Consider the following 20,876-nt stretch of genomic DNA (forward strand, 5'->3'; position numbering starts at 1 on the left):
TAGCTTTGACAATTCATTGTTTGCTTAAGATTTCTGATGTTTGTAAATGTTTACTTTAAACCTTAATTTCTTACTTGCCATGATTTAATTCCAAAAAGATTTGGGATGGTGAAAGATGGTGCTTATGAACGTGTGTGTTTATTTCATAATGAAGATTATTTTTGTTCTTTTCATTCTCTCTCAGGTACTTGGTGAAAAGTTTACTTTTATCTATCTGTCCAATCAAGTTTGTTTTGAATCATCCGTCCTTCTCTAATGTAGTGTATTTTAAAATAGCATGATCATTTGTAGTTTTACTTAATCATCGCAAGCTCTTTGAAGAGTATTTGATGTGGCTGAATATATGATTCATGATTCTTTTTCTTACACTGCACTATTAAAAAGAATTTGGAGATGTCTTGCAAATCCACTTAATTTGTGCTTTTAAAGTAGATTTTAAGACAGCTCTTGAACCCCAAATTATAAAAGTGTTCTTCCACTGTTAAAATCCTACTCTTACCCATATAAAGCAACCAATGGTTGTCTCACCAACCAATCTCAGTACATTACTAAACGCTGCCTAAGTGTTGGTGGCATATTGTGCAAATCCATTGATTGAGCATGTAAATACCTTGTCCCTTTATTTAACTGAAAATTGTATATATTAAGTCTGTCAATTTTAAGATTAATGTCTATGCCCCGTTTTCTAAATTGCCTCTTTTTTAATACATACTTCCGCACACACGTATCCACAGTACACCCAATTAACAATGGATGCCGATTTTTCCTCAGTTACTTAGCATCTTGTTATTGCCACATTCAGGGGACGGTTGTATCGACATAATTGAATTCGGAACAAAATGATAGATCATTAGAGCTTGATAACGTAACGGGATAAAGAAGAGCACTAGAATAAATTTGATAAACAAACAAAATTGATTTAACTAAGATCCCATGTCAGAGTGGGCACCTGTGCACTTTTCATCATGTAGATTATCAAACAAGCCTTTCAGAGCAGCCAGACCGCCAGCATGCATTTCTACCAATCAGTGGTCTAATTACACAGATCAAAACATATTGATGGTGTTATTCTCTCAGTGTAAATATTTCAACGTTAATGAGCTTCATTAAATTGAAATCAGATGCGATATAGATGGCATTATTCGTCGCATGCCGTGTTCTGTGCAATGTGCAAATGTTCAGTCCCTGACTTACATCAATATGGCGGGATCTGTTTCATCCCATTTCCCTCCTCAGTCCGAGTCATTGTTAGCGTTAAAGGACACAGGCTGGGTGATACAGCCTTATCAGAGACGTCTGCTTAAAGTACAGACATCATTTCAAAGCAACTTCCTTCATTTGAACTCTTCAACTTCCTCCCCCCTTTTGCTCAGTTCAGTTTTATCTTGGTTTTACATTTGATATCACGATATTGAGTTTGTGTCCTGCTTCATTTAGGTTTTGATTAGAAATTAGTCCTGGTCTTAATTTCAAGCTTTTAATCAATCATTTGGAACATTTAGATGTACTTGATGCTGGTGACCAGTAAGTGAAACACTGGTTCAGATCAGTGGTATTTATTATTCCCCAACAAGAAAATTAAGGCTCAGATCTGTTTCTTAGTACCATGAAATGTTTGGTTTTGGTTTTGAACTTGACTAGGTAATGTTGAGTTGAGTAACCTCTCCAAGAATTTCTTCCCAGAAGGTCTTATCACTCTGATTGTTGATAAAGCTCTGCAAAGATATGCGTCTGTGTGAACTAACGTAAAACCAGACAAAACTGGTTCTTCTACTCTCCTCTCTCTCGATCTCCCCCTAACTCTGTCTCTCGCTCTCTCTGTATCTCTCCCTATCACTCCTCACTCTATTCCCCCTCTCTCTTTCTCTCCATATCTCTCCTCTCTCTATCTTCCACCTCTCTCTTTCTCTCCCTCTCTCTCAGCTCTGAAGATTAATGTTTAACTGGCCTCTCCTTGTTAATGGGAGGAGGAATCAGGGCAGTCTGTCAGGTTCATGACGCATGGCTCAGACACACAGTGAGTGTGAGTTTACCTTAAACCCAAAATTTGCAAGAGGAAGAGTCGGCCCAACCTACTGTCCCTCCAGCCGCTCCACACCAACACGTCTGTGAGAGGAGGCTGAAACCAAGAACCAATGTTCTCACACAGCAAACTGGATCCTAATCTACTTCTCGATGTGGGTTATCTGTGTGGCCGATGGGTGTGGAGGAAGTGTCGGTGCTCTTAACTGGCTTGAGCTGCCTACGGATCTGGGATTTTGAGTAGAGCGAACTACTGAAATTTGTAATTTGATTACAAAAACGCCTCTTCTGTGATCTTTGGAGTTCATGTTGGCTCAATAACAAAGTCTGCACCCGGGTGAACTGATAAGGCAGGGGAAAATCAATTTAAACACTTTTGAACACAATCTCCTCACTATGGATGTAGAGACCGAGATTGTGGAAGAGAAAGACTGGACGGAACTCGAGCCCAACTATCCCGTCAAAGTCTTCCTCACTTTCCTCTACAGCTTCATCCTGGTGACGGGCATTGTGGGAAATGGAGTCACCATCTGGGTGACACAGGTGTTGCAGAGAAACGGCTACCTGCAGAAGAACGTGACAGACCACATGGTGAGCCTGGCCTGCTCCGACCTGCTGGTCCTCATCATCGGAATGCCTGTGGAACTCTACAGCGCCATCTGGTTCCCCTTCAGCTCCGCCTCGGGGGACGCTTCATGTAAAATCTACAACTTCCTGTTTGAGGCCTGCAGCTACGCCACCATCTTGAACGTGGCCACGCTGAGCTTCGAGCGCTACGTGGCCGTGTGCCACCCCTTCCGCTTCAAGGCCCTGACCGGCCGGAGGACACAGTACCTCATCGCCTTCGCCTGGGTCACCTCCGTCATCGTCGCCTTGCCGCTGCTGGTCGCCACGGGAACGGAGGGCCACATCCCCACGCAGGCCAGGATGCCGGTCCAAAACCTGACGTTCTGCACCAACCTGAGGGAGCAGTGGGTGATGTACAGGGGCAGCATCTTCGCCGCGTTCCTGGTGTACGTGGTGGTGCTGGTGGGAGTTGGGGTCATGTGCAGGGCCATGATCCTGGTGCTCAGGAGGCCCATGAACACGTCAGGGGTCAACGGAGAGGAGGGCTCGTCCAAGCAGGAGAGCACCAGGGTCAAGATGGCTCGAAAGCAGACCATCCTGTTTCTAGGTACGTTATCCACTGACTAGCACTCACTGATAGGAGTAGGGGTTGTGTTGTTTAACACACGAGCCGACACACACACCTTTTGAGTTTTATATGGCTGGTGGTGTTGACATTGGTTAGTGTGTGTGTGGTCTGGTTTAACTACCCTTGAGAGGATGGTAAACTAAAGAAAACCTTTTTGGGGCCCTACAATTTCAAGTGCTTTTTCTCAGGGGTTTTCGATTGGGTTTAGAATTCCATTAAAGGTTACGGTTAGGGGTTAGGGATAACACAATTTTGAATTTGAATCAGTCCTCAATAGTAAAACAAATCTGGGTGTTTGTCTGTGTGTGTATATGTGTGTGTGTGTGTGGAAGCTACACAACAGGTTCTGTTATAGTGTAGTGCTTTTTGTCAGTGATTTTGTTGAAGCATCTGTCTCCTCCTGTGTACTCAGCAATGCTGCACAAGACACAAGTCACACTTGTTGTCACAGTTGTTTTGTAAATGTTATAACAACCCAAGTGATTGATTTGATACACACATGCACACACTGTTTATATGAAGTGCCCTTCAACATGTGTTCATAGAATGTCTCCACAGTACTTACAAGACAGCCACTCATATTTATTTTCCTCACTGGATTGCCTCATGGTACTCTACAGGGTGTGGTTTTTATGGTACTCTACAGGGTGTGGTTGTCATGGTACTCTACAGGGTGTGGTTGTCATGGTACTCTACAGGGTGTGGTTTTCATGGTACTCTACAGGGTGTGGTTGTCATGGTACTCTACAGGGTGTGGTTGTCATGGTACTCTACAGGGTGTGGTTGTCATGGTACTCTACAGGGTGTAGTTGGGGGAGAACTGTTTCCAGGTTTTTTAGGGTCCGTCTAAGAACCTCTTAAAAAGTATTTGTTTCGACTTTAGCACCAGTACCACACCTTTTATCGATAAAATCGTTTTTACTTTCGTCCAATGAAATGGTTCTACTTGAAACCGAAGAGATTTCATAAATCTGTTCCGAAGTTTCCCCTTTCAACTGAAGTAGTTTTGTGTATGAAGGACTTACAGTTCTATTACCAGTACATAGGGAAAAATCCTTTGTTTTCTGTTTAATACCGCTCGAAGTTGTGCTATTTAATAGAAAGTATATTTAAAGCAGACATTTGTCAAAATGTCCTGCAAGTCTTTCATAACTCTGCTGTGCGCTATCAATATGCACAAAACATAGCTGTTCTCCTGGAAAACAGAAGAGTTTCAGCACTGATAAATTACCCAAGCAGCAACCAAAAATGGAAGGATAAACAGAAATGCATTTGGATATGGTTTAATTTACAGTCCAAAAGTATGATAGATTTCCACTCTCCCTCTAGGGATTTGCTAAGCTATCAAAATTCAAATGGGCAGATTTCCTCACATTTTGAACTCTGGATAATACAGAGAGACACTTTATCACTCCTGTCAGCTTCTTATTGGATATCCACCTGAACTATGCATGAGAATATGAATGCTTGAAGTCTGGGCAACGTCCCTCATCTGCTTTGCATTTTGAAGTGTTGATATTTTTGTTTACTCCTAGATGACTGCCTACACTGTATCTGCCGATTAGCCACCACACAGCAAACATACCATAACTACGATGCCATGACAACGACAGTCTAAACTGACGCACAAAGCACAGCACGACGAGTCATCCAACACAGAATATACAGTAACAGTCCTCCGCAGATTCATATTCCATCCTGTTGTTTGGTAAATCTGAAGGTTTCACACCCTCAGTTCAGATCCAGCCCTGTCTCTGAGATAATGATCATCTCTTTGGGAGGTGTCCTAGTATCTGTTCCAAGACCCCTTATCCATCGTAGGGAAGGGGTCTCTGAGAGCAGTGCTTGAAATGATTGCAAGGTATTGATTCTAGCGCCCGCCCGGCCTGCTTCCACTCACAGGGGAGGCAGGGGGCACTTCACAAACCATTCCACGTAATTATACCCATTTGTTTTCTGTGCTCGGCAGATGCATTCAGTTGCTTCGTTGCAAAGTGTTTAAAGATTTTAAAATGTATGCCAAGATTTGGGTGATGCACCTGCCTAAGTTCAATGGAAAGTGCTTTAAGGAACTGCTTTAACAACCGGCTGGAAGCATCAGGGAGCTTCAATGGGGTGATGATGAACAGCAGGATGGGATTCCAGTTGGGCGACATCATGACGGTGAAGTGATTTAGGTCACGCTGAATAAACAAGCTCAGCTTCTAGGTTCAGATACAACGACACCCTGTCCTACAGTTTCCTCTTGCCTCTCTGTCTCCTGAACAAATCACTGTTATTTACCTAATGCCTAGTAGTGTAATGGAGAAAGGATAAAGGCTCAATTTTCGTAAGCAAGGCAGTGACAACGGGAATCAAGCCAATTTGAGTCTTAGTCTTGTCGATGCGGCAACGTGACATAGGCTACATTGAACAGAGAACAAAACATGCATCAACAAAACATTCACAGTTGATGTTTTTATGGTAAATGGGAAAGACCAACTAACTGGAGTGTTTTACAGCAAAGGATACTGTACCTAAACGTATGGTCGCCTGCCTCTAAAGAGGCACTGGTTTACAGTTGTTCAGGAGGTCCTCAACCTTGAGTTGCTGTTATGTAAACCTTAATACGTTATTAATATGAGAGTATAATAATAGAACTTAAATGTTGCTTGAATCAAGGTCAAGGTCATCTTTATTATCCCAGAGGGGCAATTTGTTGCACAGCAGGCAATAAATGGGGAAACGTGGTTTAACTAAATGCTGTGGCTTTGATGATAAAGTCGAACTCTTATACTCCCGGTGAAATATTTTACTGTTGATTGTTCTTCTACAGGTACAGTCTTTCACTTTTTGGGGTTCCTGTTGTTTTAATTTGTAACTTGTATAACTGCATGCACTTATGGGTCTTCCCTTTGGCACTTGTTTAACTTTTCACTATGTATGCTTCATGTTTTGGCTGCTTGCAATGTTTGGGACTACCTCGTTTTTATGATCAGTGACCTATGCTCTTTTGTAAAGCTATCTCTTGGAAGTCACTTTGGATAAAAGCGTCTGCTAAATGCATAAATGTAAATGCATGTGCATTGTGGAATAACCAAACAGACAGATGGACATGCAGCATTAATCAGAACAACGAAACATATGACTTCGCAGCTGTTACTGTAGGCCTATCTGAAACAAAATAACATTGGTTAATCATCAACATACACCTCAACTCATAACTTATTACCCCCGAGCAGAGCTCATCCCATCGCAGGAAAGACGGCTTGTTCATGGTCTTGATTCAATTACACCACGCCCCATACATCTTCAACCGTCTCATAATTACGCCTTCAAAATTGGATGTGCTGCGTGTCAGATTGAGTGTGTGTGCTCAGACGACCTCCCCCACCGTCTGCGACCAAGGAGCGCGGACAGCGGGGAGCGAACACAGGGTGCAAAACAGCGATGCCGTGAAATGGGGTTTCATCCATTAGTCCTCGTCATTGTGCCCCACTGGTTACAGAGGGGCAGAGCACAGCGTGAGGAGAAAGTGATGTACGGCTCTTTTGTCGTGTCATAAACTCAGCCAGCGGGAATCAAAACACGTTCGATGCTGTTACCTATGCTGTAACGGATCCCCATATGTATAGTGGCATGAAACTTACTGCTGGTGAATTACTCTTTTATTTTCTTCCATTGCATAGAAGTACATTGCATAAACTGGCAAACTATCACCTCCGTAAGAGCTTTAACCTCATACGGGTCCATTAAACCATTAAACTTTAGAAATGTATGCATGTGCATCCGTCCGTAACACAATCTAGCCGTCCTGACAAATTCATATTAAATACATAGGCTAACCAAATCTGCGATACCTTTTACCTTGTCAAAATAAAAGTCCAAATTATCTGTAAGCGAGAAGGTGGCATAAAACCTCAATTCTTCAAACAATACATTATAAATTAGGCACACATCAAAGATCAATAAGGCAAATGCAAAGCAGGCTTTCAACCCAAAATAATAATCCTTCTATGGGGTTATTTACATATGCTGTTGACCGGTGTTGAAGAAAATGTCGATGGAAGATGTCGGTGATGATGGAGGGGGCTATGTGAATACTAGTCAGGTTCTACTCATGAAATAATGATCTTGAAATAAACGGAACTAATGACCAGTCACCGAGAGTTAATCAAGTCAGCAGTTGATGCGGGAACTGATTTAGGCCACATTTAATGTGCTAAATTATTATATCAGAACATCAATTATTAGCCTGATAGGTTACAGCCAAATCATTTATGGAATTCAATACAAAAGGTTCACAGATCTAAATGTACATTAGAAATCACCCCAAACACAAACTATTATTCTCTCTCACTATAGAGCCTACTTTTATGTGCTGAAAGTTTGCAGGTTTATGACACGTTACACAGGTCACTCATTGTAACAGAGAAAACTCTCATTGAGATCACATGGACTGGAGTCCCAAACTTCGGATTCCAAAAGGATCCCGCAGTTGTCTTTCTCAGCAGGACATGTGGACAGCTCTTCATTCTTCCACGTCACATATTCAAGAGGGTCGCCGTTCAGCCACATCCACCATTCCCCTACGAAACGCAGTCCAATCCACGCGTTCTTCACTTTGGCATCGCGCATCTTCCTGAGGGCAATGGTATGTTCTTTTAAGGAGCGAATGCTGAGCATGTCGGTGTATTCGTTCCTGCAATAAGCTACGGCCTCATCAAAGGTCATCGGAGAGTCGACCAGGATGATCTCTCGCATGTTTTCATGGCAGTAGACGGTCCGGTGACTTTCACACAACACGGTTGTATTCCCTACGGTAGTACAGTTCCCAGAGACCAGTCCAGAGTGACACATTGTCCAGGAAGTCAACATGTTGTCTGACCTAAAGCCAACCAACCACGCCAAACCCCAACCGTCATCCAGAATTTCGTGAACGTAAGCCATGCCGTCAAAGTATTGTCTGCAGTATTTCTCAGCATCTGAACAGTTCATGGTCGTGTCAATCTCGAATGTCTCCCTGACCAGAGCAGACGTTAATGTTGCTCCACAGAGAAGGAGAACGAGGAGGTCCACGGAGCGACTCTTCCCCTGCATCCTGGCTCGGTGTCGGGAGAGAAACGGCTGTGTCCACAGGCTGTGACCTCTTGTTATGGGTTAGTCTCGTCACTCAAATCCACCCTCAGTCTCCTAAACAAATGTCTCCAATCATGCAAAATTCAATGTCAGCCATCAAAAAGCAAAGTTAAAGACTTGAGAGTAGAGTCTTTATTTGCAAAAGTATCAGAGAAAAGTTTGAATATAAGAACAAAAAGATCAGGTAGGCTAATCAATATCACCATGGTTTTTCAAAGAACCACTATTGTCTAAACTGGGTACTATTGACAATGGGGTTTACTATTCACTAACCGTTGACAGGCTCCTGCCAGATTTTAGAAAGGGTAATAAATCACAGACTTGGTTGACTAACAAATGTAGGCTAGTAATTTACAACATGCAAATGCCCCTGTAAGGAAAGGGTTTGATGCAAAGGATGACCTATCCTATAAACAAAATTTAGAGCATATATTTCGAAGGATAATTTAACCTCAATCGTGTTCCGTGTGACCAAAGTTGTATTGGAATGGACTAGCTTTGCATTTGCCACATTAACAACCTTTATTATTATCACAAATTTATTTTTGACTGGGGAAGTGATACTCGTTTCACTTTCTTTGACAACTTAGCAAATTAGTAGGTCTTGTTTTTAACCAGAAGGTGGCAATGAACTCTAACATGCCATTATTCTGTATCACTGGCAACATTATCCTCTGTGTGATTGACTGGTAGTCTTGCGACATGTTTCTACAGTATTTGCTATTATACTGTGTATATATTGTAAACATATTTCATTCATGAGAAATTTTTCCATATGCAATATGTAAAATGATCTAATGTGCATATAATAAGACACATTCCATGACGCCTGAACCTTATACCCTCTCTCGCTCATAACAATCACTGACTATTTTCATACTTAGAGTTTAGAGTTTAACAATTTATGAGGACACTCATTTCGACTGGCAGATTATGTCCGACTAAGCAATATGTTTAATTTGGAATACAACAAACTGCTGTATGGCAGGAAAAAAAGTATTGCCTCTTTCTTTTTTAATCTATACACTTCACCTGTCGTCCTCTTGTAAGCATCATAACATTATCATATCCGCTTCTGCTGCTCTAAAATTCATAACTTCTTCAACACTGAGTGGCAGACTGCAGCCGCAGCGGATTAGGAAGTGGCCGGTCAAGTCATCAAAAGATAGGCCTAACAAGGAACCAGGATTTAAGTGTTCTTAAATTGGCAGATTAGATTATTCATGGAGGTACAGTTTCCTTGTGTTTATTTGTTGGCCCAGCCTTCAAAGAGTTTAATAAAATAGTTTTTAGAAAGCAGTTCATTGTTGTCTATATTAGTGTATCAAGAGCTTTGCTTGATCACTCTCCTATTCTGTGCTAATCACCGCTGTCATTAGGCCTTCTTCTGAATAAAGAATCCTTGCCCCATCAGTGTGTCAGTTCACCTAGAAAGAACTTTTAATCTTGGCGCACTCTGTGACTTTGGCGAGTAATTAAAAACAGTGTACTAACTCGTTGAGTTATCCACACGTCAGTGCTGGCAGAGAAGGTTAATTGCTTTAGATATTTTTCTCTGTCACGGAGGGCGAGCGTTTGCAAAATGAATATGAATTTTCTTCTTACTTGACACACCTTTTTTCGCCCACTAGTCGAGCGAGTAAACTTTGAGTCGATCTATCGCACCATGACTCAGCCGTAAGCGCTGTTGGCCCTGAACTGACATTGAATGAGAAATGTGCTTCCTTCATTTGTCATCTGGGACTGTGCCTGTACTCTTTCTGTTATTCTGCAAAGTGCGCCCGGCGTCGAACTTGCTTGTTTTCATGGAATCAAAGCACAGTGCTGTAGCCTACAAAACACCAAACAGTTGAGTTTGTAAAGTCGTCACATCACAGTCCATGGTGTCTTAACTCTTGTCTTCCTTTCTTGATCCAGTGTTGATCCAGAGTTTCAGTCAACACTTGCAACTGGACATTGTAAAGATGGTATGACCCGAGATGTTTTACGATGTTGTCTTTTCATCAGCCCAATGGTGCAGCTCAACACACGTCAGCCAACCTCCTCGTGAAATATGATCCATTGAGTGTATCCATCTTTAAACCCTATATCCTTCAAACCCATTCTTAATCAATGGTTGTTTAGAGATCCGAATCGCTGCGCCCCTAATCCTTAACGGTTCCTCTCCACTGGTTTCTTTATCCAGTCAGCCAGGAGGTTGGCATATCTCACAAACATGGTGACAACCTTATATTCAGCGACACTGCTCTCAAACCTCCGTCCTTTGGATCGATATGGCTTATTTATTGTGTGCAACCGTAAACTCTGCCTTCCCTCTCTGTTGGTTGGCCGTTATAAACCATTTTACTTGCTGGCTGGTGAGTAAAATAAACCTCAGGGAGGATTTGTGACTGGAGATGTATGACTCCCTCTGGGCAGGTCGATTAAGACCCCCTCTCCTCTCATCCCTCCTTGACACACTCCTTCCTCGTTCCATCTCTCCCTTTCTCTCTCTGTCTCTATCCCTTTCTCCCTCTGTCTGTCTTTATGTCTCTCTCCCTTTCGCTCTCTGTCTTTCTCGCTCTCTCTGAGAACGACAGCTGCATAGTTTAACGACGCGCTTCAGAGAGCTGTGCCTTTTCTGAGCGTTGCTATCGGCAAGCTTTACCACAAGTGACAGCTCCACTTGCCTAGTCACACAGGAGACAATACAGCGAATGGTCATGAGGGGGAGGAGGGAGAAGTGACAGACAAGGCTGCACTGGTGGTGTCACCTTCACTACATTTGTACAGTATGGTACATTTGAAGCCTTCCTAATCCCCAGACAATAATGCAACCATTGTGTGCTGCAATCAATATTGGAATCAATATCCCCACGCACGATCTAACTTGTAGTCCGTGTTGAGCTATCGAAGCAGCTGTACTTGTACTCGGACATTTGGGTCCCTTGAGTCTCTACAATGGTCACTATGGTAGTAGGGAAACAAATCCATATTTCTATAAATGTGTTTAATATTTGAAGACACTCTCCTGGCTTATATATAACAAATATCCTTCATGAGTTGTTTCCCCATCTTGAGGATCATTACTGAAAAAGTACAATGCCATGGCAAAAGCTTCAGAGTAAAATGAGATGGTTTTGAATTGAGCTCATGCAGACATCTTTAGCCCTAGTGACATGCAAACAGTGCATTTATACCCTTAATTTAGCCCACCTTATTTACAGTCCCTTGGGTTGGAAAATAAATGTGTTTCAAAGAGTTGTAAGTCAATTAAAAACAAACAAGAACTTTGTTTTCTTGATTCCTGACTTTGGATTGCTCTTGGGGTTAAAGGGAACAGGAATATTCTCTTCAGAAGGACTTCTGAAAGTTTATTTTCCTTTCATCACTGTTTTCCTCTAGGACGATTCAGAGCCATTCCCAATGCATGTTCCCTTGTGTCCCTGTGGGTCAAAACAGAGGATCTTTTGACCCGAAGGCCTTTATAAGACAGTCTTTGTCCTTCCAGACCAGTTTAAAGAACGACCCACAGCATTGCAGTACCAAAGAGGGAAGGACATGGATGCGTCCCTCGCTACAGTACACAGAAACACGATCATTGTAGAGAGCAGATGGTGGAGTTCGCTCATGCACGCAGTAACATCGTCTTTGTAAACCACTAATTAACTGCATCATGAAGCAGGAGCACACATGAAGCTCTTAGTAGAGGTCAGTGTGTACACTTTGTTGCACAAGCAGACAGTCCAGTGCAAATAGTAGGTTACTGCAGTACAAGAATGAATAACATAGTAACTGATTGATAGTCAAGGATTATGACCCCCCCCCAAAATAATTTTCTTCAGCCTACAACGGCAACTGAAGTCCCACCTCCCCCCACCACAACAACGACGGAGTGAGAAGGATTAAAGGTAAACTGACCCACCTCCGTGTTCCTAAAACTTTTTTTCTTAACTCTCTTTCTCCACCTCGCTCGCCCACCGAGGGGCCCTCAGGGCAGGAAATGACCTGGAAATAGGAATCAGTCCATTCTCTAATTGCTGCTCTGCTGTAAAAAGCCTGAAGGAGCAACGGGGGTCATGCAGGGAAGATGAATGGAGGAAGCAGGAGCAAAGGAAGCATTCTGAGTTTGGCTCTGGCCAATGGCGTTCCAGTCATTCTGTCCATAAAGCATTGTTATAGACCTCCCTTTTTAATCAAGCTAAAACCAATGGAAGACATAGCCTGAAATCCTTTCTTGGCATTAGTGTGATTAATAGAGAGCCCTGGCCTACTCTGTTTGGAGGTGTGCTATTATAGTTTGTGTCACTGTCCTGTCAGTGGTCGTGATTGGTGGCCCATGACATAGATAGGCTACTGTTAGCTCTCAGAACTTTGCACAGCGCTGCTGAATTTATGGAATATTATCATCTACAACCTGACCTTGAGGACAAGGAGCAGTTCAACCTAAAATGGTGGATTAAAAGACCCTGAACATCTCCGTTTCTTTCAGCTCATCAAAGTGTAACCGCTTACGTTCCTGTGATTGAGCAGTGATTCTACATTAGTATTTTTTGGGGACATCCGTCATATGTACATCATGTCTGCAAAAGTACCGTTTGATGTCTAAATTGTAGAGAAAAAACTTGATTGATTAATTCATCATTAATTTGTTATTCATTCATTGTAAATCAGAAATGTTGGTGGTTTGTCTGCCCCAGTCACCCTGTTCAGTACTACTGAGTAAGCTAAGACACAGGACTGGGGGCAAGTCATGATATATCTAAATAAACAACTATTTTTTCAGGGGAAAAGTGCTTGAGAGAATACATTAGCCTGAAATGAATAATATGTGCCTCTTAATGAATGAAGTTGCTCGAGTGGTTTAACGATGGAGGAATTTCTAATAGCGAGCAAATTAATTTGCACTCACACTGGTTGGATTGCATCTTCACATTATGAATCGTCGCTTCTAATTCCATTTGCTGTGTGGGGGAATCAGTCTTTTAGTGTGATAATTTTTCTAAATGCCCATATACACTGAGATAAACTTAAGATTTATTAACAGTTCTGCAGAGAAAGTGTTGATTCCTTCTTGAGGCTTTATTCAAGGCATTTTACAGAAAGTCAAAGAAACTTGTGCATGGTTTTTGAAAATCTGCAAGAAAGTTTCTATTATTTGTAGTTTCCTGTATGTTTGTGTTTCTTTACAAGCTCCACACAACAGTGCCTTTACATGTTGCAGCGTTTGAGACTGTGGAAGAAAGTTTTGTCCGTTTCTGATTTCTTCTAAGATATTGTGCCCAATATATAATTATTAGACATGGTAGAAACTACAAATTGCTTTCCAAATTCATAATCCAAAGTCATTTCAAACTCATAATGTCCTTGTTTTCATAGCCCTCATGGAACAAATCGAAGAGTTTCAGAGAGACTCCAACACAGGGAATTAATTGGATGAATAATCAGGTTTAATTGCTTTCTAATTAGTACCTTGATTTTTTTTTCATTAAGTCATTATTTAAGTTCACTCTGTAGTGTGTATGTGTGGGATGTATAGTACTTGGAAGTGTGAGGCATGGGAACACGGGCAATTCAGACAGACTGTCATTTCATGTGCAATGAGACAGAAGAGTTAACCAGAAAAAAGCTGAATAAGGGCCAGTAATATTGAAGACAATATAGAACAACACATTGAGAATGATCTCAATATCCTCTTCCATGTTTTAGTACCCACACCAACTCTACATTGTTAGTCTGTGAAGTGAAGGAAAGTGTAAAACAATCCTTCAGCATGGCTTCAGCTCCATTTGCAACCCAAACACCACTCTTCTCCCTCCCGGAAGCCCACAAACATGAACATGTACAAACAGGGAGACAAACTCAATGTCCTTGTCAAGCAGTGTGTGTATTGTCGTGCATGTGTGTATTTGTGTGTGATACTACAGCACAGTGGACTGTACACACACGGAATTGCAGAGACCAGCTGTGCTGTTGTTCTGGTGGCAAATCTGGACAAACATTTCACCCAAAAAATCTAAAAGTAAAACACAACAAGATCATGACAGGTCTCAATGTCATTTTGACAGAGTGGGAGCTGATATTAGATTCCATTATTGTACTCCTAAAGATATATAACAGTCATCAATACATGATGGGCCACTGACAATTTTCCAGATGGCTGGCCACTCTGGGAGCAAGGAAATCACAGGACGGCCGGAACCAAACTCAGCGATCGATCGTCCTTCTGGGAACGTCCGACCAGTAGAAAAACAGTTGGCAATATCTTCACGGCTTCCTGACCAAAGGGTACAAGTTAAGGTTGTGTAGGGGATAGGCCCCATGCACTAAGGACAATCTGGCAGGCTTACTGGACTCTGTTATTGGCATCGATCTTCAAGAATAAACTGTCAGAAGAGGGAAAGTGCTGCATCTTAATGTGGTTTTGATTTAGATTGACTGTTTGCTGTGGAGATGCTGTGTGGATGCTGTCTATCAAAGTTGAACTGTCTGTATACAGCTGGCACAGTCATTGCATCCTGTTCTGTTGAGAGAAGAAATGTTCAGGGATCAGCTATCTACTTTAAGATAACCACAAGCACAATCCTTTGGACATAAAAGGATTACAGGTTTTTAACATGTAGGCCCACAGTTAGCTTGCAGCCTCTGTTGCCATGTGGTGTAGCAGAAACCCCTAAATCCTCTCAGTCTGGTTTGTGGGAACACAAACATGAGTTAAAGAACCCTGAAATGAGGCACAATCCTAATAGTCCTGAATCTGCTTTAGATTCATCACTGCATTTGAACTGTTCAAACGAGCCCCTGTTGTTTGCTCTTTTTGCCCGCTGTTATTTTTTTTATTGAAGCCCTGGAACATGTTGAGCTGATGGTGCTACGAAGCTGAAGGGGATTTCCCCTGTGCAGACCACAGGCACTCAGCCTGTGCGCCTGGGGAGATATGGAGGCTGTGTTCACAGCCTGTGCTCTGTCTCTAGAGCCCCTAGTGGACCTGTAGATAATGTCTAGGACATCCTCAAAATAAACAGTATTTTTGTGGACTCTCTCTCTCTCTCTCTCTCTCTCTCTCTTGCTGATCCCTCTTTCCCCATCCTCCTTATTTTTACCCTTGCCTCTCTCTTTTCCTTTCCCCGCTGTCTCTTCCCATTATCTATGTTCTTCCCGCTCTGCTTCTTGTATGTATCTGTTTCTCTCCCGACCCTCCTCCTTCTGTGTACTACCTCTTTCTTTTTCCCCACTCTCTTTTTACCTTTTCTCTCCTCTCGCCACCTCTTTATGGCCGCCCTCCTACCTTTGTATTTTGAAAACTCGTCCAGGCCCCACGTGGAACGCCCTCGCAGCTAGTCGCAAGGGGTGTCGTGTTCTGAGCAGTGTTATACCGCGAGGCCTGGTTTGACCGCGCTGTCGGCCGACACCTGGAAAGTGCTACGGGATTCATGCTGCTACGGACCCTCTCTCCGCTCTTCACAACCAGCTTTGTTGAGGAAGAATAAAATCCCCACGCATTCTTTTGTATGGGTTGTTTCAGAATACAGTATGTGGATAGAAGCGTCTGTCAAAAGAGAATCGATGAAACTAGTTTTGAACTCCTAACGTACAGCTGGTGGTGTACGTTTTAAAAGGACTGCAGTGGGTTTGTGTTCAGGCCCATAAGCAGAGTTCTGAGTTTTAGAAAGGTCCAACGACATACGTAAATCATCATCTTTGGGCCATTTTTATATTTAAAGCAGAGTCATGTTTAAAAAATGATTGTGTTTTGGGGGGTTTTCCCCCACCAAGGTCTAACCCTCGGGTAGGTTCCTACGTTAATGCAGCCTTGTCAGCATTTGACAGGCGCGACAACGATGACATTAAATTGTAAAAGTGGGACCAGCCATGTTGCCAATGCCACTGACCCCATCAGTGATTAGCAGGTAGCTGCGCCCCATCAACACAGTAATGTGTTGACCTCTGATACAGATAATGCTAACTGTCTCGTCAGCTAGGCTAATGGACTGGCCTCTGCCCAGAGACTGGCTAATGTGACACTTTCTAAGCACGGTCTGTGACTGTGGCAGCTTGTGGCAACACGGTTGAGGTGAGACATAAAACATTGACGGAGAAGGAAAACAGGGCGACCCGTGTCATTTTGGCTTAAGGTTACGTAACCTACATTTATTGAAATACTTAAAAGGCTGCACACATAGGGCCTACACACATCAGAATCAGAAAGGGATTTATTCGCCATTCACCACAGACAAGGAATTTGCTTTGGCAGGAAGGTGCATTTCAGTTGTAGCCCTTTCTTAATTGATAAGAAGGAAAATAGTACAGGTTATACTTCATAAGTATGTGTTGTCTGTTTGTGTTAGTTTGACTAAAAATATAATAATATAAAAGTAAGTATTTTGTTCCACAGGGAACAAATAAACCTTATGTGTCAGTGATAGAAGATTCCGTAAGCAATTACGTTTTTCTCTTACATTTCCTTCAGTTTTAACTATGTTTTGCAAGACTGGGATAATAATAAGCATGACTCCTAAATGAGAATAAAAAAGACTTGGGAGGACTAGGAAGATACGGTTTAGTAGGCTGTGAACTCAAGCCAACAGTTTGTGAAAAATAATAACGGAACACAAATATCCCAACAATCCATGACGGCCAATTAACCAGAAACACATGGTCATCAGAATAATGTGTCTAAGAATAATTGAGATTATTGACAGGCTTGGCGCAGTGTTCAATTAACATTTTCAGATATTCGGACACCAATCCTCATGGCTTTAGTTAGTGAAAACAGAACATCTAACTTGTCTCAGATGAGAAGTCAGAACACAACGTTCAGAGCTTTGGTATTCATGTGTTCCTGTTGAATATTCGTTGAGATGTTTCCATTTGACTTCTATCCCTGTCTGTTTTTCTGTTTACCCCTTTAGGCATGTATATTGTCTAGAGACATGTACTGTATGAGATGAATAAAATATTGGAGGGGGTAGTGGTGTAGTCATCAGCATCTTGGGTTTTCAGATTTGAGACTGCGTGTCTTTCTTCCAGTTTCCGTTTCCTTGACTGCAGTCAAATGAGAAATCAATGCAAACTGATATGAGAAAGTTAAAATGATGGAATACTTCATTACTGTACTTAAGTAGATTGTTCTGGTATCAGTGAGTGAAGGAGGTGTACTTTGCCATCTCTGCACTGTTGTTACACTATTATTACACTGTTAGTATGTTGTTATTACACAGTGATTACACTGTGGTTACACTGTTATTACACTGTTAGTATGTTGTTATTACACTGTGTTTGACACAAATATCTGTACTTTCTACTTCTTACATTTTCAAACCTGGTTTGTTTCTTGATTTTAAACCTGTATTTGGTGGCTTTATCAATATAATTTCTGTCCGAGTTTAGTGCAACTCTTCAGCATTCACAAAAAAAAAGTGTACATAAAATGTTAGATATAGCCTACTGTAGCTTTATGAATTGTAAAGACAATACCAAGCTGATATCAGTTTGTAAATTTTTCCATTCTTCGTGCCACATTACTGTTTATCCTTAAAAGTTTCTGACTTTAACTCTGGATTGCAACAGAAACACAACATTTTTATTGACTGTCCCTTGATAGTATATGTAATCCCACAGCAAACATTACATCATTGTATAGTTTTGGAGGAAGAACTGTTTATTTACGTAACTGCATGACTCTTTAGTACTGGTGCTAACGTCCTTGGAATATCGCCTTGTCTGTCTGCTTCAGGGGCACACATGAGACCACTCCCCCAGGAACCTGGTGCACAGCCAGACTTTCCTAATTAGCATCTGAAGGTCTAAATTAACAGGGGACCCCAGACTACTTCTTGAATGTATCTTAAATGTTATTAGTAAAGTGTTATTGTTGTAAACCCAAAATACATTCATCCTCCTCTTATGGTATATATTTGATAGTTTTAGAAAATGTTATCTTTACTTTCACTCCTTATATTTTTTACACATATCTGTATTTTTCTACTTGTTACTTTAGTTTTAATCTGTATGTAAATGTTTTACTTCCTATCTCTGTTACACTGTTACTACAGTTATTATGTTGTTTTTAAACTTATATTACACTTATTATACTGTTATTACCCTGTTGTTATACTGTTGTTACACATCTACTTGAGTGAAGGATTTGTGTACTTTGTCATCTCTTGTTACACATCTACTTGAGTGAAGGATGTGTGTACTTTGTCATCTCTTGTTACAAAATGTCCTTCAACTGACACCTAAAAACCTATTCTCAGCCACATAGACTCCAAACACAGCATAATGGAGAAACTGACCAGCTGCTTCCCTTGAGCTAGTTTGGGGTTTAATAGAGTCCTGTCCTCAGTCAACATCCTAACATCTTCATCTACCGTGTCTACAGCCCTGAACAAATGTATGGCTGTTTTCTTTCTTCACAAACAAAACAAACCAAAACCAAAACTTTATATATACATCATACCTGTATTTGTTTTTCTTGAAAGTTTTTTATTTATAAATGCCAGTCACATAAACGGTAACCAGCCCAATACTACCCAATACTAATAAAGCAGCACAGACCAGCGAGATGCCTACTGTAGAGGTACAGCACAGACCAGCGAGATGCCTACTGTAGAGTTACAGCACAGACCAGCGAGATGCCTACTGTGGAGTTACAGCACAGACCAGCGAGATGCCTACTGTAGAGGCACAGCACAGACCAGCGAGATGCCTACTGTAGAGTTACAGCACAGACCAGCGAGATGCCTACTGTAGAGTTACAGCACAGACCAGCGAGATGCCTACTGTAGAGTTACAGCACAGACCAGCGAGATGCCTACTGTGGAGACACATGCAGCCCTGTACCTCTTCTTACCATGGAGTAGCATTGTCATTGCCTTTGACATTCACTAAAATGAGCAGCAGTGCTGTGGAAACAGTTATAATAACCCTCTGGAGAGTTCCTCTAATGGACCACTTCTGCTGTCAACTCTCACTACTCCTCTTGTACATCTCAGCTCCACTGTTGGTAAGAACAAAAGAAGAATCTCGCTACACTCATTTCGGTTCTCCTCTTTGAATCCCAGTGTTTCACTTTGCACTTTTCAAAGATCAGTGGACCGTATTGTAGATAGAGATATGAATACAAAATAAATGTAAATGGTTGGAAAATAATTTGCAATCACTGAGTTCGACCCTGAGGAACTGCTAGTCAAGGTTGGTTTCCTGGCTTTTAACCTCCTTTATCTCTCTCAGTTTAGAAAGAGGATTACTAAACCTTTTGAAATGTAAAAACAGTTTTTGTGTTTTATGACATGAAATAGGAAATGTTAAGGCAGGGGTAGTTACAATGGCTCTGACTGCAGCATTACAGATGACTGATGGGGTGGCCTCGTCCTTAAACCCACCACATACTCAGAAGCAACTCACATCAGAAGAGCGTTGTCAAGACAATAGAACAAACACAACCCACGTCATGCTAATGCGTGTGCCCCCCATCCAGGGGCTTGGCCAAGATATCTGATCGCTGTTTTTTTGTTTTCCCCTCAAAAAATTACTTTGTCAGCAGCACATAATTGTTTTCAATGTTTCTTTCCCTGTTTCACTTCATCTCTCTCTTCCACCTCTCAACCTCTCCACCCTGTCTTACGTTCCTGTCTCTCAGGTTTGATCGTGGCGGCCCTGACCATATCCTGGTTGCCCAACCAGGTGCGTCGCCTCATGGCGGCTGCGTATCCCAAGTCCCAATGGACGCTGGCCTACTTCCGCAGCTACGTGACTCTGCACCCCGTGGCGGACACCTTCTTCTACCTCAGCTCCGTCCTCAACCCCTTCCTCTACAACCTGTCATCCCGCCAGTTCCGAGATGTATTCCTCCAGGTGCTGCGCTGCCGCGTCACCATTGAGCACGTCAACAAACGCACCGTGCGGGCCCAGGAGACGCTCTCGGCCCGCTCTCGGCGCCCTCTGATGTCTTTGCGGCGCAGCGCGGCCAGGCGCTCCGCACAGAGCCGGGAGCAGCTCAAGGCTGAAACGCCAAACACTGTCCTCGTTCCGACAGACTCGAGCACCAAATACACAGAGGATTCTCTGTGCGTGACAGACGTGTCATCTTCTTATTCTACACGGATAGACAACGTGCCCTCGGAGACTGAAATTTAACTGGCAATACTTTAACATTTATTGAAATGCAAGACAGGCTTATTGGCTCCATTTGGGAAGATGTTTTTCTAAATCCTTAGCCTACATATTTGCTGCAAAAGGACTATTCTGCACATTGAAACAAAAATCGTCCTTTTGTAAACTTACATTCCACACTTTGGTGGAGAGCAAATAAATATGCCTTAGTAAGTTCCACTGGACATTCATTCAACACATTTCATAACTGTATGAGTTTATTCCTTATACCAAGTTTAGACATGAGAACTTCAGTGAGTGAAAAGATGCAGATGGATAAAGACATGGGTCAGCCGACAGTACAAGTTTTGACAACGTCATTCCAATGCAGAAGTTCAGATTTCAAGGGGTCAGTGGGAGACGCTGCAGAATCAATGGAATATACCCATGGCAACAGAACTGTAGT

General features: G+C 42.2%; 2 protein-coding genes across 2 annotated transcripts; one reads left to right on the forward strand and one right to left on the reverse strand.

The window, feature by feature from the left end:
- Window positions 1-1,998: 1,998 nt before the first annotated feature.
- On the forward strand, window positions 1,999-20,484 carry gpr39 (G protein-coupled receptor 39). The gene is made up of 2 exons (XM_047047058.1): window positions 1,999-3,196; window positions 19,959-20,484. Exons 1-2 carry the CDS (start codon window positions 2,419-2,421, stop codon window positions 20,453-20,455), a joined length of 1,275 nt encoding a protein of 424 aa, XP_046903014.1. The 5' UTR covers window positions 1,999-2,418; the 3' UTR covers window positions 20,456-20,484.
- Window positions 6,415-8,357, reverse strand: LOC124484875 (type-2 ice-structuring protein-like). Its single transcript, XM_047045965.1, has one exon. The coding sequence runs from the start codon at window positions 8,294-8,296 to the stop codon at window positions 7,613-7,615; it is 684 nt and encodes a 227-aa protein (XP_046901921.1). The 5' UTR covers window positions 8,297-8,357; the 3' UTR covers window positions 6,415-7,612.
- Window positions 20,485-20,876: the final 392 nt, after the last annotated feature.

The sequence above is a fragment of the Hypomesus transpacificus genome, chromosome 23 (genome assembly GCF_021917145.1).
Source record: "Hypomesus transpacificus isolate Combined female chromosome 23, fHypTra1, whole genome shotgun sequence".
NCBI classification, from domain to species: Eukaryota; Metazoa; Chordata; class Actinopteri; order Osmeriformes; family Osmeridae; genus Hypomesus; species Hypomesus transpacificus.

Coding starts and splice junctions, on each gene's coding strand:
- gpr39 (XM_047047058.1), top strand. CDS start 2,419: ATGGATGTAGAGACCGAGATTGTGGAAGAGAAAGACTGGACGGAACTC. Junction 3,197..19,958: donor GCAGACCATCCTGTTTCTAG/GTACGTTATCCA, acceptor CCTGTCTCTCAG/GTTTGATCGTGGCGGCCCTG.
- LOC124484875 (XM_047045965.1), bottom strand. CDS start 8,296: ATGCAGGGGAAGAGTCGCTCCGTGGACCTCCTCGTTCTCCTTCTCTGT.